The sequence below is a fragment of the Macaca fascicularis genome, chromosome 18 (assembly GCF_037993035.2).
Source record: "Macaca fascicularis isolate 582-1 chromosome 18, T2T-MFA8v1.1".
In the NCBI taxonomy this organism is placed as follows: Eukaryota; Metazoa; Chordata; class Mammalia; order Primates; family Cercopithecidae; genus Macaca; species Macaca fascicularis.
In genome coordinates, this window is record NC_088392.1 from 56,189,705 (window position 1) to 56,207,050 (window position 17,346).

At 35.5% G+C, this 17,346-nt stretch overlaps 1 protein-coding gene across 2 annotated transcripts in view; it reads right to left on the reverse strand.

Annotated features, from left to right (window-relative positions):
* The window catches only part of ASXL3 (ASXL transcriptional regulator 3), a 176,265-nt gene that overhangs the window by 96,985 nt on the left and 61,934 nt on the right, over nt 1-17,346 (reverse strand). For both annotated transcript variants that reach the window (XM_065533939.2, XM_065533938.2), the window contains exons 3-4: nt 12,064-12,172; nt 10,681-10,789 (exon numbers count right to left, since the gene is read on the reverse strand). In XM_065533939.2, the coding sequence (XP_065390011.1) occupies nt 10,681-10,789; nt 12,064-12,172 (218 nt within the window). The remainder of the gene's footprint in view (nt 1-10,680; nt 10,790-12,063; nt 12,173-17,346) is intronic.

Genomic DNA, 17,346 nt, shown 5'->3' on the forward strand with positions numbered 1-17,346 from the left:
TTTCCCAAATTATTCTACAGTCAATTAGGGATAATATGAAAGCCAAATGACAGAATTTCCTATGAAAGACAGTAGGAAGTTGCACGACCTGCCACTAATTATAGATAGATTTCTCTTTGCCATCTTTACTCATTGCCTTATTTAACGAGTAAAGTCACAGTTTTGTGCTTTTGCATGGGGAAATAAAAATAAAATTTAAAGTCAAAATTAGAAATCACAATGCTTACATAAAATGGCAGAAGCTGTGTGGGTGCAGAACCACAACACAGACCAGGATCTGTACATTATATAGTCGCTGCAAAATAGGTATTGTGTACTATTAATTGCTCTCTGTCCCACTGAGCCACCCAATAAGTAACAAGCTATCTGAGGAAACTGGTGCTCAAAGACCTAATAAAGACAAGGAGGGGAGCAGTCTTTTACCAATTTCATTTCTGTAAGTTCTCTTTCCAAACACTCTCTTTCATTCTTGTGAATAATCAGACTAGATGTTCTCAAATCACAACAGTTTTCTGTATGAATGATCTTGACATACACTATAGGCTTAAAGAAAACTTAAATGAATAAAAAATTTAACTCAAAGGATACATAGTATATTAGGAATAACACTGTGGGTACACTGTTAGAAGTCAATAAAATCTGAACAGAGGGCTGGGTCTTAGAGGAAGTTTATTGGTTTATTGATTAATCATTCATTCAATTGCACAACTCTTATTGAGTACTTTCCCTCATGCCAATCACTGTATAAGATGCTGGGGGAAAAACAGTGAAAAAGATCCAATACCTGAGTTGGAGGCCATAAGGATTTTTAAAAACTGTTTTCAATGAACAATAGACCATTAATTCTACCTGAGGAAAACCACGGATGAAAACTAAACAATAACAAATTTGTTTTGAAAGATCAACAAGCAGACAATTCAGAAATATCCCCAAATGGCAAATAATCACAAAAGTTTATGCTTGGGTTATGCTTTGTTTTATGTACAGTATTTACATTTGAAATTGTGTAAATCATATATTTCGGATATATACAGCCAGAAAATACATGCTACAAATTGTTAAAAAGACTTGAACAGGGAAAACTATCTGACTCCAATTAAATCATTCCTGAACTCCATTTTTAAAATCCTTTTTGCATTCGGCCTACGCAGAATTGCCTTTTCTAAAAACATTTGTTTCAATACAGGTATAGGTATTTGGGTTTAAGCAAATTTCCTTGTTACATTAAAAGAAAATCCAAAGGATATAAGTTGCCAAGAAAAGTTAGTAATTAAATAGATTAATAAATTGCTAGTAATACTAGCAATAAAATAATGGGAACAGCAACTTTTTCCTAAGACCCTTTCAGAGGACAGGAGTCTAAAAATTATAAGCACTGATGCTCTTGATAATATTTAGAATATCTTCTATAATGAAATATACCTAATATAACTGGAATGATTACTATATTTTATAACCTACTTCATTAGCCCAATGAAGCCTCTTCTTCAGAAGAGATTTTCAGAAAAAAAGAGCAAAATAAACCAAGAGGAATGTTGAACCAGATAATAATTATACCAACTATATATCAGTGAGAACATGCTGCTGCGAAATGTCATCATGCCAGAGACCTTAGTGATTTGGGTGGCTGATATCATATGGTGCAAATGCCATTCACCTGCCACAGAAATGGATATGCCACCATCTCATTACAATGGCTACAAATGGTTCACAAACATTTTGATTAGAACACTGAAGCTCCAAAGGTAACTAGGAAGACCATTGTATACACTAAAGATGTAGCTATAAGAATCTCTTCTACAAGCACTCAATTTACCAGCCAGGCCAATTTAGTTATACTGTTATCTCTGGATATTCATAAAAATATCTCCTTAAACACAGAAGAGAGAAAACTCAAACCAAAAAATAAATACATTTAGTAGGAAAAGCATATATTGTAGTTATCAGTCTTTAGCCACCTAACCTCCTCCTACCATAGAACCAACAAGGATTTTGCTCACAGGGTAATGGAGATTAATAATACTATATGCTGTTTGTGTGGGAAAAATAACATCAGAGGCTACTTATTTTATACTGGTATAACCCCTGTGATCTTCCACACTGCATCAGGTTTCTGAAACATCTGCAGAGAAATAAAGCAATCAGCCTAGAAAATGAGAAACAGAAAAAAGTGGACAGGAAGGAGATCAGCAAAAGGTTGGTACAGGTTAAGGTTAAGTGTTTCATTCATGGGCATCACTACTAATTACTTCATACTTTACCATATAAACTATGAACTCCAATGTACGATAAAGGGGAATCAGGTTAGCTATCCAGAAGGCAGTTTGAGAAATGTTTATACAATATAACTGTAAAGAAAAGTGAGAGTGAATTATCTGGCATCAATGAAAAAGTACTTTTTTTAAAGAACATGAGTGTTTTGTTCATATGTACAGTGACAGATTATATAAATCAAACAGAGTATTGGCTAGTTAAGATGGATAATTGAGGGAATACCTTCAATTCTGTTTTTATTTGAGGAGTTTGTTGTTTTGAGATCATATTCTGTTCTCGATCTGTATATTATGAAATATTTCTCTCACAATTCAAGAAGAGAGGTGAAAGTATGCTTAAATGGGTCACTTTGTCGCACTTAAAAAGAAAACTTTTTCCTATATGACTCTGGACTGTTAAAACTGACCAAAATCCATTTAGACAAGAATGAAGTTCACAGTTCAAGAGGAAATACGTAAGAAAAAGAGGTCTCTAAAAGATAAAAGAAATGAAAAGTATCTGTAAATAATGTTTGAAAGAGTTGGGATAAGTCGTTTAGAGAAGTTAAGATGAAGGGGTGACCATCTGTTTATCATCAGAGCACAGAAAAAATAAAAAAGAAGGAAATTAGTTTAATTAAAAGCATAAAAGATTTCAACATAAAGAAAAAATTCTTCTCTATAAAAGTTATCAAGAACACAGGGAGAAGTATAAAGGTGACTGTGTGATTTCTATCTACCTGATCATATACTAGTAGAACATTGTCTACTTCAATTGACTGGTTTAAGAAAAACACTGGTAGGAGAGAGGAACTAGGGCTTCAGGATCTTTTGAAGTTCCTCATGCTTCTTGTGAACTGTATAATCTGGGGGCTGGGATAAAAGAAAGGAGGAGAAAGAGGGGGCAGTGGAAGTTCTATATCCTGCCAGTGGTCATTTCTGACTCTGAAGATTATTCGCTTTCCTCTGTGTTTTCTTCAATGTGTAACTAAAACAACATAATTTTCACATACTTAAGTTTCTGTAGACCACCAATGTAGAGCAGGTGTCTCCATGAGCTAACAAAGCTGTTGCCTAAAATACAGAGCTGTTGAATGAAAGACAAATTAGCTTAACCCCCCAAAATTAGGGGAACTGGTTCAGGCATAGAAGGAATATCCTTCCTGTCACCTGCAAGATTCTTAGGAATGGCTGCCGGGTAGCTGGTTACGCTGTGTTACCTTTCTCCATGATCATGTAGAAGCCTGTTGGCGCTCTCCTACCCCCAACCTCCTGAACACAAAGATGCAGACACACACCATCCAATGTAAAACTACACTGGAGCATTCACAGGCAAGTTACTGTAAAACCTCCAGCAAAACGAGACCAGGAATACCAACCGACACTGAGTAGGTGAGCAACATCTTCCAAAGTTACTCAAAACACTCCCTGCACAACTCCACGGTCACCCTCATTTTCCTTTTTTGTAGTCTTGTATAAAACCGCTTCATGAGCTGTCAGTGTGACTACTCCCCAGGGTGTCTGGACCTTTTTAATGTATGCCCCAATTTCTCCATGAAGCTTCTCATCTGCATGTAACTGATGTCTCAATTGAGATTATATTCACACTTCAGGCCTCCTTAACACACTTTTCACTTTTGATAAAAGACCCCTCAAACTGTATCCTCTGAGCCAATGAAAACAAAGAGTGAGCTGAGTAACGTTTCATTAAGTTAACACAACTCTGCCAAGAATCACACAATCAGAAACCTACTTATAAAACTGGCCATAAAGAATAATGAAAAAGGACTCCATAAAATTCTTCAAATGTTGGAATCATTATTTGCCCTGGGATTTAAAGTCTAAAACATAAGATTCTTTTTTTTTTTTCTTTCCCCCCCAACAGAGACTTTTAAAATACTAATTCTCTTGCTAGAGTGCTGCTTCCTCCCTGAAAGTCATTAGGGTTAAGAGCAAGCAGAACCTTTTTTGATCTCTGTGAATGAAATGTGTACAATCTCTAGTTTCCTCATTTAAAAAGAAATATATAGGATGGTTACTGTTGATTTTAAGCATGAACTATATTAGGGCCACAAAAAGAGAAACTTAGTAAATTGTTAATAACAATTTATAGAGGATGAAGAGGGTGAAGACTGCCTATTGATGGTATCATTTCACATAAAATATGTATGAATTCTGCAGACCAGCAACACATTGTGGGTCAACTTAATATGTGTTAGGAAACTCATGATATATCAATGTATTATGCTCAGAAAACAACTCAGACACAAACATACCCATAAATCTCTGACTAAAATAGACCATAAAATTTATAATATTTTATTTGGGTGACACAGATTTATACTTATACAGGCATAAATGGTCATGGGTTGTCAACACAGATATATCGAGTAATTCACCTAAATCACTCTCTGATCTCTAAAGTTTAGCTTTTAAAATGTCAACAGTTTACATTCTCAAGTCTAATTCTTATTAACTTGAGAGACTATTCAGAAGTCAGAGAAACACATAAACATAGTTCTCTGTCTTGTAAATTCCACAATTAATAATATACCACTTTTCCTACATTGTAAAATTTTGCAACAAAACCTTGTAACAAAGTACCTTGGCAACACATCTCCCATTTTAAAGGAATATTTCCCTGCCCAGTTGATTCCAAGAAGAGGACTAAAGTATTATAATCATTATCTTAATTCTGCCTAAGGACTCAAGTGTTAATGACTGGAATCGAACTGCTAAAATTTCTTTCTTGTCAGTTTTTACAAAATACTTTCTTCTCAAATACTTCTATGCTTATCCCCTAAATGGTACAGCAAGTGCCAATAAATAGTTGTCAATCTGATATAACACTATGGCAGCAGAGGCTTATTCTTTCAACGCATCAAGGGTATGTTACAAATTGATGGTTAATATTCTTCTCAATACTCCCCAGTCTTTCATCCCAAAGGATGAATATAAGAAGGAAAGATGAACAAAATAGCAAAACAGATGATGTAGTCATCCCCCACTCCCTTTCTCCCTCCTTCCCTACTTTTCCCTCCCACACCCCTCTCTCTTGCTCCCTCACACACACATCTACTCATACACCCGACCTCCTCTCTCTGATCACATTTTCAAAGTTTATTTGTACAGCTGTAGGGAAGTGTGGAAAGTATATTCATTCTAACTTTTGGTTCAAATATATATTAGAAACAGAGTAAGCAAGGAAATCACCTAAAGCAGAGTTTCCTGACATTTATCACTGAATTGCAAGAAATCAAGAAATCATGTGGTATGCCACTACTTTATTGGGATAAGCCAGGGGTTCCTCTTTGTCAATGTCTTAATTTTAGGATCATAATAGATGTGTACTAACGTTGGAAAGGCAAACTGTACCAGTGATGACTGGCTAGTAAGCGTTCCCTGTGGTTCCAGGCAAGGTATCAGAGTAAGGAGAGCCTGGCCTTTGGTGTCACACCTGGGCTTGCAATTTGGATGGCACATTTAATCTAAGTTTGTTTCCTCACAGGTAAAAATAAAAGTACTCAATACATTTTCAATATCTAGGTTTGAAAATGTGTCCTGAGGCTAGATTAATAAGCTATACCCAGAGGTACAGGGTACTTACATGGAGATGCAATTGTGGTTTGCAATAAGATGCAAAAGTGAGCAAGTCAAGGAATACTCAAGGAAATAAGCTATTTACTATTCTTTCAGTGATTTCCCAAAGTTATTTCCTGAATGCAACTTCAAAGAAGAGGTCAGGAAATCTAATTTGTGTCACATTAGCTGGAAATGTTTGGGTATGTGTTATTTGGTGAAGCGCCTACTCACATTTTACATGAGGGAAGTTTGCTTATCCCTGCTTTGGCTTCACTATTGGCCGAGTGCTTTCATGCTATCTGTCACCCTTTCTCAGCTACTAAACTCCCATGGTTTCTCTGGAATTTAGGATTAGTCATTATCAAAATCTCCTGCAGCCTCCATATTTTCTCTGAAAACTCCCTCTACTTCTTAATATATAAAATCTGGCTGTCTTCCCAGCCAGGACACTGGCTCCTCTGGAATGCTCTCAGGTGGTAGCCTTTTTCTTTTCTACACCTCTTGTACCACTGGGCCTAGAAAGAATAAGTGACCTATATTCCCCTCACTGTTCCCTCCAAAACATTCTCCCTCCCTGGTTCCTATGATGCCCCCAGCATTGTATCTCATGTCATCAGACTATATTACTAACTATTCAACCTACTGTACTTATCTGCCAATTCTTGATTATTTTTCATTTTTTGAATATGTTAGCTGCTAATATGACATCCTGTCAATGTTAGTTCTACTATAATTGTTTGTTTCAATATCCATGCTGATGATTCTCTAATATCTTATGCAAGGGTCACCACCAGCCTTTAAAACATCTTTGTGCAAAAAGGAAAAGGCAATCTTTTTTCCAGGTGGACCCAGTCCCATCCCACAGCACTAGGCTGGGCAAATGGAGGGGTGCTGAATTTCAACCACTGATGCCACCTCATCCAGGCAACTCTTGAGTGCACACATGGCCTACACACTCTTGATAGCCTGAAACCTAACCCCCTTCTTTCTTATCAGCTCAGAAAATACATCCCATAATAGTATCCTAAATTCAATCCATGCATTCTACTCTCACATCACTTACACTTCCAACTCATTTCCTTTAGCACACCAAATCAGACAATCTTTTCACACCAATGAGACTTCCTTCTTCACACTATCCTTCAGTCACCTCCACATCGGCTTAAATTCTATGGACGGCCGGGCGTGGTGGCTCAAGCCTGTAATCCCAGCACTTTGGGAGGCCGAGACAGGCGGATCACAAGATCAGGAGATCGAGACCATCCTGACTAACACGGTGAAACCCCATGTCTACTAAAAAAACACAAAAATCTAGCCGTGCGAGGTGGCAGACGCCTGTAGTCCCAGCTACTCAGGAGGGTGAGACAGGAGAATGGCGTAAACCCGGGAGGCGGAGCTTGCAGTGAGCTGAGATCCGGCCACTGCACTCCAGCCTGGGCGACAGAGCGAGACTGTCTCAAAAAAAAAAAAAAAAAATTCTATGGACATTTGCCTTCATTACTCCACTTCATATACCCTTAACTCCTTTCTTTCTTGCTTGCTTCATCATCACATTTGGCAAAACCCCAGGGTCAGTCACTATACACCTCCTCTGCGCTTGTAGAGTGGTCCTGAACATGACTGGAGAAAAATGGACAACCATGTAGGCTGGTCTCTTAGTAAATTCAGGATGAATAACCTTAAGAATGTCCTTAATGCTGTCAGACTCTCTCAGACAAATATTTTGTATCTTTTCCTTAAGTCTACAAAACTACCTCCCCTATTCTCACCCTTAACTGATGGACTTGTTTTCTATTTCGCTGAGAAAAATAACACACACAGCAGCCACACTTCTACAAGCCCCTTCCACATGTACTCGCCTACCTTCACTTCTACTGAAATACCCTCGCTTTTCCTACTGCCTCCTTTAGAGCACCTGTCTACATCTCTTGCTAAGACCAATCTTTCCATTTGCTGAATAGGTCCCATTCTCCCTCATCTAAGCAAGGCATGACAACAGAACACCCCTGCCACATTATCAATTTTCCTCAACTGAAATATTCCCATTAGTGAATAATTTTCTAATAACCATTTCCCATTTTTTAAACTGTCTCATGATCCTTTTCTTTCCAGTCATTTTCCCATTCCATTCCTTCCCTTGACCTCAAAATTCCTTGAAAGAATTGTCTACACTTGTGGTCTCTAATTTATCTCCTCCCATTCTCTTGAACCCACTTTATTCAAGCTATGGTCTTACGATTCCACAAAAAATTACCATTGTCAAGTTCATCAATACCCTCATAAAGGTAAATCCAGTGGTAATTTCCTAATCTTCATCATGAATTCACATTATCAAAAGCATTGACACATTTGAGTCGCTTCACCCTCAGAAATACTTTCTTCATTCGGTTTCCAGGACAGAAAATCTTACCGTGTCCATTTACCTTCAGTCTCACTGTTTTCTACACTCTCTCCAAGCTCTTAAAATTCAAGTGCCCCTGAGCTCAGTCTTTGGGCATTTTTTCTTTTCTATTTACCTTCAGTTCCTTGGTAATGTCATCCAGTTTCCCGTCTTTAACTACCATCTATAAACTGGCCACTTCCAAATCAGTATCTCCAACAAGGATCTTTCCCACAAATTTCAGACAGATAAAATCAGTTACTTACGACATCCATCTAGATATTGAAAAATAATCTCATGTCCAGAACTGAGCTCCTGATCAACAACACCCTTGCCCTTAACTGGTTCCCTTGAAGATTCTTCCATCTAAACTAAGGACAGTGCTATTGTTCAACACGCTCACATACTCAAACTCTGGAGTCATCCCCAACTCCTTTCTCTATCTCACACTCACATTTATCTGTCAGCAGCTTCTGTCGGATCTACCAGAATCCAATCACTTTTCATCTCATCCACTGCTACTACCTGCCTTCAAATCAACAACACCTCTCCTCTAGATTATGACAATAGCTTTCTAATGGGTGTCCTTGTTTTCTTCCTTGTTCTCGTATCTTTTTCATAGTTAGTGATCCTGCTAAAACCTACATGTGGCCATTGCCTTTCTAGCTCAAAACTCTACAATGGCTTAATTTCTCACTCAAAACAAAAGCCAGCATCAAGGCACCATATAACTTGGCCCCCATAACTTCCCTGGCTTTGTTTCTTACCATACTCTCCCTTGTTCATTTTGGCCTCACAGCCACACCAGCCTCTTGCTGTCTCCGGAATATTTCAGACAGTCTCCTGCCTCAATGCCTTTGTATTGCTGTTCCCTCTACCTGGAGTTCTCTCCCCTGAACGCCTGTTCTCTCATGCTCCTCAGGTGTTTCCAAAATGTAACCCTCTCCCCTCCTCCCCCACTCCCTTATTTTGCCCTGTATCACTTGTCACCACTGAATAAGCTATACATTTTAGATATTGATTTTGCTTATTTTCTCTCTCTCAAAGAAAATAAGCTTCACGAGAAATTTGCTTTTGTTTTTCGCCACTGTAACTGCAATGTCAAGAATAGTACTTGGCACGTGAAAGAAGCTCCGTATATATGTTGAGAGAGCACACAAGCACTCACCCAGGCACGAGCGCCACACTAGGAGCAACTGTAATAAGATTCTCCTTCACCCTCCTGAAAGGGAAAAGTATGCCCCACTCACCTCCCCTTTTTGAAAGCCAGAAATTACTGTGATTCTCTGCCTTTTCCCCTCTCTAATCACAAGGACCAGCCAAGGTTCACACCATTACCACAACAATTGGGGGGATGCTCAAAAAGCCTGGGAATAGGGACAACAAGTCAGATGAAAAGTAAAACATCCATAAAGCAGTCTGCAGCCATTCTTGTAATTTCCTTAGGACAATAAGCTGTGTTTTTCCTATATTAAATTCACAAGCTTTGCTACAGATCAGAAAGGAACTGAAGCAGTATCAGTCTTACAGGGTCTATCAGCACACAAGTTTAAATAGCAAGAGCATTCAGTGAGCATGCAGAGGACAAACAAAGGGACTCCATGGCCATTAATAAAATGAATGACTTTGGGTTATTACTGAAATACGATATTTCTGCAAACATCCTTTAAGGTTTGTTTGTTTAAAGGTAATTTACTGATTCCTATGAGTCTACCGACAGAGACTTTAATTACACAGTTTTCTCTCAAATCATGATCTGGGTCCCTTTGTGGAACCAGTGGGTACAGTAGAAGAAAGCACTGCAGCTATTGTGGGACAAAGATTTGCCAAAATTGCAGTGCAGAATTATGTACACCAAAAGAATCACAATATAATTGTCTTGAGGAAGATAAAAATAAGTTCACATGTAAAATTCAGAGGATAAAATTCAGAGGTGGAAAATGCCCCCCCTTAAAATTCTGGAAGGGTCACTCGCTTCTCAAAAGTGTCTAACAAGAAAATATCTTATTTGGCCCTCTTTTCACTGTGAGGAATGGTAACACTGAGCTTCATTTGCAAAAGACAAACCAAGGAACAAAGCTATTATAAAACTACTTGTGATTACAGGAAAAAATCAGCACAATCAGAAATAAAACATTAGCATTCTCAATTCTCCCGTAAGAATGAAACCACTAGTACCCCCAGTAACCCTCTCACTTTGCAGGAGAAATATACGGATACTTAAAGAAGTATTTAAGAAAATTATTCAGGGAAATATGTACTGTTAAAAAACAACAAAAGCAAAGAACTATATACTTCTTTTAGATGCTATCCTTTTTGAATCAAAACACCTTGATAAATCTCGGGGGTAAAAATTTGGAAGACAACTGTATTGATAATGGTGGGCAATTCAATTAATGAATCATTGGCATTCTATATAATTTTTAAGAGAACAAGGGATTATATTTTGGAATTCATCACACTTACCTCCATTTTCTTCTCCACGGGCATTTGCCTCGGCCATATCTGTACCATCCAATTCAGATTCACAGACTAAATCCAACGTGCCATCTGCTGGGCATGACGACTCCTCTTTCTATATTATTTTGAAAAGTGATGATTTATGGAGAAGATGTATTAGCAACTAAAAACATTCAAAATACTTGCAGAATCCTAAGTATGATCAGTTATTTGTGATTTAACATTTCCATACTAATTTACCTTTTAATGTAAAATCATTCTTGGGTTAAAAAAAAAAATGGGTAAAGCCCATTGCTACTGTTGATTTTTTTTTTGGATAAACTTTTAAAATCTATACCCAAAAAAAGTTTCCTTTTGACATATGTTGTTTCCATTTTTTTTTCAATTCTACATTTTTCCTCATGTAAAGAAATGGCTTACCAACTCAGAATTTTAATCAGTTACTTAAATACCCAACTTGCTACAAAGAGCAATGGAAAAATTACAAGTCTTTCTGATTAACTAACCGGTGTTATTTTCTGAAACACACACGGTGGACCACAGCCTGATGCTTAGTAGCTAAAGAAGAATCCTTGCTTTGTTGTCTAGGTATAACTTTTGACATAAAAAACAAAACAAAACAAAACAAAAAAACACCTTATATGTAGTTAATGAACTTTAAATATAATCCATGACTTATTAAGGCAGAAACTTCTTTCTAATTTCTAAGAAATAACACAACGAATTTACTTATTCCAAGTTACACAACGATTTGTAGACTATAAGCTTTTGTCTTCTGGAATTTTGCATTTCAGGTGGCATTTCCCCTAGATAAAAATGGGAATGCCTTTAAAAAAATTATACTAAAATAATTAAGACTCAGTTATCTGAAGCTTTTATTTCTCTCTTCTTCTCATACAAGTGTGCATTAGTAAAACTTCCTTGAGATCCCCATTTAAAATTGAATATTAGATTCAATTCAATGTTTTCAAGCAAAATGAATAAATGTCTTATTTTTATAAACGATAAGGGTCTACAGGTGTGAAGCCTGTGTATCAACTGACGGTCATTAAGTCAAAGAGTCCATGGTAACTCTGATCATCTTAAACTCCTGGCCGATGACCCATGACACTCCTCCCCATAAATTTTAAGGAATCAAGAATTTTAAGGAAGCCACAACTATTCACCATTACCATATGTCATGGAGTGAAACCACAGATATGCTTTACTTAAAGAAAAATGTCATTGTTTATTCTTAATATGAAATCATTTTTAAGACATCTGTAAACATTTAAAAGGCATAGGAGTCATTCTTCTACTCTTCATCCAAATCTAATTTTGTTTACCTTCACATGTCTGAAAAAATGCATGATACATAGTAATAACAATATGCAGAACAATGCAACTTACTTTGAGAGCATACAGGCCTGACTTTCCAGGGATTTTGAAGAATGTTCCATCCCCTATTCGAGTGTTAGTGTGAAGCATTGCATTCAGACAGGCTAATGGAGAGGTTCCACTAGAAAATAAAAGTGTGCAAAAATGAAGCAGTTTGAGGTACAGCTTCTATTGCAAAACTGTTCTCTGAGTCTCTCTCTCTCTCTCAAAAAAAAAAAAAAAGACCTCTTTGCATGCCTTTTAAAAATACCCTCCCAACCCTGAAAACATCTACATTACAATAAAGGGCCAGTCCAGTTTTACCAAAGTTAATCAGATGCATCTGTCTTATAAGGCTTCAGGCAAAAGTCTCTTGAATTGAAATTACGCTTTTATTCATAGAGTAACCAATACTGTATTTTACAGACACCAAAGCCCAAATACTTATGTGGTGTTATTTTACAAATAACACCATGAAGCCTTAGCTTTTAAATATTACAGACAACTTGATGGTTGCACTTGAATGATCAAAAAAAAAAAAAAAAAAAAAAAAACCCACCAAGTTCAAGAGCAGCTCCATCCCATAGGTTTAAAAGCAACAAAAGAATAATAAACCAGGGAAGAACTGATTTGAAATTATAAGTATTTAAGTTACTCACAGGACTGCATTTCTCACATGGCAAAATAAGAATGTACATATGTGTTTAGATCTCTGATACAGCCTCTACAATGACATCCTTTTCTCAGTTAGATATGTCAAAGAAATATGTATTGGGAAATTCTGTCCAGCTAACAGAATTCTGTAGTAAACATGCAAGTGATTGAAATATAAGATCACTTTTTAAAGAAATCAAACAGCATTAAACTAAATATCAAAGGACATATGTATAAACATTATTAGAATGAGTTCATATACTTGAATGATGCTTATAAAATATAAAGTACATATGTATTTCCTGGGGTAGAATTCAGAACAAATTTTTGATTGCAAACTAATTATTTAGAAGCTAGAATTTAGAGCTACAATTATTGCCTTTTTAAATTATACACCTATATACATTTTACTTCCTAAAATGCCAAAACATCAATATCTGGTCAAACCAACTTTAGTTAAAAGCCCTACCCCCACTACCCTCACATGCTTCTGAGGAATTATGGGTATTTAATTCATATTCTGAGACAATACAGCCTTTAGGATATGAAGCTTTCAAACTTTGAATTAATAAGTTCCGAATTCTAACTTTAAATTTTGAGGGTAAAAACATAATTTGTGCTCCTAATTAAAAGTTTTCTAAAGACCAAGACTATCAAACCTCTTATATGAAAACTCACCAGTAAAATGCAAAAGTCAAATATGCCGAATTGCCAGAACACACTTAATAGCAAGGCAGCATACATATGCATCATGGTCATAAGAATTTTTAAGTATTATCATCCTACAAAGACAATTATTTTAGGAAGCAGCTTCTCTTTGCCAACATATAAATATGACTCCATTGAATTTGATAGGAAACAAGAATCAATATAAATTCAGTCACAGAACAATGCGGTTGTAACATTAAAGTACACATGGAAATAATGTTGTGTTTAGGTAATATCTTTCCTTATGAAGCTCCTACAACTTTGCAGACCTCATTTCATTATTTTCTCTCACAAAAGATTTTTCTCACATTTAGAGTGGGCCCAGGCATACCTATAAAGTAAAATATATTCATCTCCCCAGAAATGTCTTTCCATGAATCAATTCCAAATAAATCACGCAATACATGTTATACTGAACACTGCAAATACATATTTTTACATTATACTCTTCAGACAAAAGCATAGAAAATTTGAAGCTAAGAATGATTATGCCAGATTTTTGGAGTTTTAATTTAGTGGAACTGTCAGAAATACAGACTTTCCATAGGGACTTGGCAAGATGATGTTAACACAGCAAGTAAAACAGAATCCAATACATAAAAATGACACAATGTAGAATTTTAAAAATATAACTTAATAAAACTGTTCACCTAATATGAAACCTCACAATGCTGTTTCTTCTCTTTATTCCTAAGGCCCTAATCCATATGAGTCCAAGAACTCAGATTCAGCACGTTAAATAATAATACAGATTTAAAGGCAATGACTAAGTACAAAACAAATGTAACATGACTATAATTTACATTTCCTTTTTAAGGTATAGCAAGCTAAAGATAATTGTAGAAGATAAATTGGCTATTAAATAGCAATTTAATGCTGTGCTTGCTGCAAATATATGTGATAAGCACCCAGTTTTCTACAAATAATAAGCTCTATTAAGCATGAATACATTATTAAATGACACTTTTTAGTAACTCAATAAACACAAGATTTACTATGGAAAAATTTAAAAATATGTAATTCACAATCACAACATCTCCAAAGTCTCAATGACTATTGCAATTTCTATAAATCTTTCCCAAAAGAAACTTGTTTTATTTCAAAACTATACAACATTTGCATTAGAAAACAATTTGTAATCAAATGCAAATTTCACCACTAAAATCACTCACTGATTAGTCACTTAGTTCTAAGCACACTTTATGATGGAAAAACTAGTTATCCAGGTCCATTTTATTTAAAAACAATGAAAAAGACACATCAAAAGAGCTAAATGCTTGCTAAAAGGTAACTGATTCATCTAGCGTAAAATATACACAGGAAAATGTATTTCAGAAACATTTCACACCATTTCCTTACTGCTGTCATCCTCAGCAATTCCACCAACCACAGAAAACTTAGACTACATTTGCTGCAGAAACGTCTTAACTGCTATTGAACAGAAATAAACAAAAGTCTCATGTCATTTTATTATTTTTATATTCAGAAAAAATAGAACTGGCATGTATACTATATATTGTATATACATATATATATCTTCAACATAAAGATTAACTGTGGGTAAAAAAACGAGGCAGATGTACATGCTATAAAAGTTTGTATTCTTAGATAGAACTGATCGCCTTCTATGTAATGGTTCTTCTTTTTAATTTATTCAACAAAATTTTCTTCACAGTTAATGCAAAAGCTCATCACCTCAGTCGGAATTCAGAGGTCTGAAATCCCGTAACTATATGTGTGTATATATGAAATAATAAAACATCAAAGTTTTAATGTAAAAATCTCTGAAATTTCAAATTTACTTACTTTCTAACAAGACGAATTGGAAAAACCGCGATATCCCGATTTATAGAAGGAAAACAAAAAGAAAGGAAGAAAACAAAAAGTTAGTTTTCCAACTTAAAACACAATTCTTCATCTTACCATTTCAACAAATAGGACAATGCACAGGAAACCCACCAAAGTCAAATTTGGCTGCCTATGGGGAGGCTGGGGAAAAAAAAAAACTGGGGCACTGGGCTGAAAGGTGACTTTGATTTTTTTCCCCTAATACTTCTATGATGTTTTCATTTTGTTCACAAAGCCCATGTATTTCCATATAATAAATATAACTAGAAATAAATAAGCAGGACAATATTTGTCCCCAATTCTTTTCTTTATCCCATCCCCTATAATTGGGCCCTTTCCTACACACCTGCCAGGGTAGATATACAGCTTATTCTACTTGTTTGTTTTTCCCCCTGGACTCTAAGGCTGTGGACCCTTCTGGTTTGTTTTCATTTCCCACAACCCCTGAAGCAGAACAGGGGTGGAATTTGGAGGCAAGGGAGCAGGCATAATTTAAACTGTCTAGACATCAAAGAACCCCTAGAGATGCTTTACAGAGCCCAGTGCTGTGTGAAATACAGAAAAACTATCGCTTTATATTATCAAATTGCTGATGGAACACACACAATTTTACCGATAGTGAATACTTAGTGAAAGGAATGAAAGGCCTATCTATTAAATAATTTTAAAAACCAGACAGAATACCTGGGGAATGCAATTGGAAGACTATTTGCAGGCATGACAAAGAAAATATAATTGTGAGCCATTATTCCTTTACATATAACATAATGATTTATAATATTTAAGTAATACAAATATTAAACTATTTTATTATATTAATGTTACGTCTTAATAAAAATTTCAGATGTAATCTATTTCCTGCAAACATTTCTTTTAATCTCATTTTTAAAATATGGGAATGTAAAAAAATTAGTCCAGTGCAACAAAAGCATAAAAACTCAACAAACTCAAGCAGTTATTAAACGTCATAATTAGTTACTGTGCTAAGTACTATTAATACAAATTAATATAAACAATTATATGCTCATTCTTTCAAAAAAATTAATAATCGCTTCTTTCAAGCACTTCAAATATTAGCTTTGAGAAAATATAAAGAAGATATTTTAAGAGTAAGTTAGGTGGGTCTCGGGTGCAGGTAATATTCTAATTCTTGATACAGTATCTGTGTTCACTTTGTGAAAACTGTTTAGAATTTGTAGACTAAATTCTGCATATACTTCAAAAAATGTTTTTTAGATATTAAAAAATTAATAATGTACCCTTAAATTTATTTATTTAATGGGCATGTACCTACTAGTGGAGAAGAATGGGGATGGTTCCTAAACAGACATAGTAACCCAGCGTATGTCAATTGACAACTCAGTAACCTAGATGATAACAAACTACCCTAGAAAAATCAAGGCCAAATGAACTTATTACTCTTGGGAAATATTACTATCAATAAGAAACTCTCTAAAATGACTGAAAATAAAACTTTAAAATTTAGAGTCCTTTATATATGTTACCTGAATGATATCTATATGTATGTAATATATGTAGTTATATAAGTTATCTGAATAATTCCAATACAAAATGTTCTATTCTAAGCCTCAAATTGGATAGTGAAGAAACAGTGTTGCAGACTTCATGGTCTCTCTACAATCACTAATGAAAGCTTTTATTGTGCACTAACAGAGGAATAACAAAGACTCAGAAAATATAAACATAAATGGGAATAACCCATCAAATCAGAGATGGGTCACATTTCAAAGGAAGATATTTTGTGATTTGCTATGTGAGGATATCCATGTGGTTTTCAATATTCAATAGGTCTCTAGAGTAATGTTCAAATGCAGCCTTGTTACTCTTTTTATCAGGAGGGGTTGAGACAAAAAATAATTATCAAATAATATATGCTGTACACTATAAAAATTTAGAGAAAGAACTGTGAACTCCAGACCTCGATGTGTATCTCTGGTTGGCATGAACATGTCTCTCTGTACAACAAATGAGAGATAGACATTTGAATTTAGAACCCTTATCCTATTAAAAACCCATCAAGATATCATTAGGTAGACTATAGCGATTCATACAGTCACACTCACTAAATGGACCTACTGTTTTAGG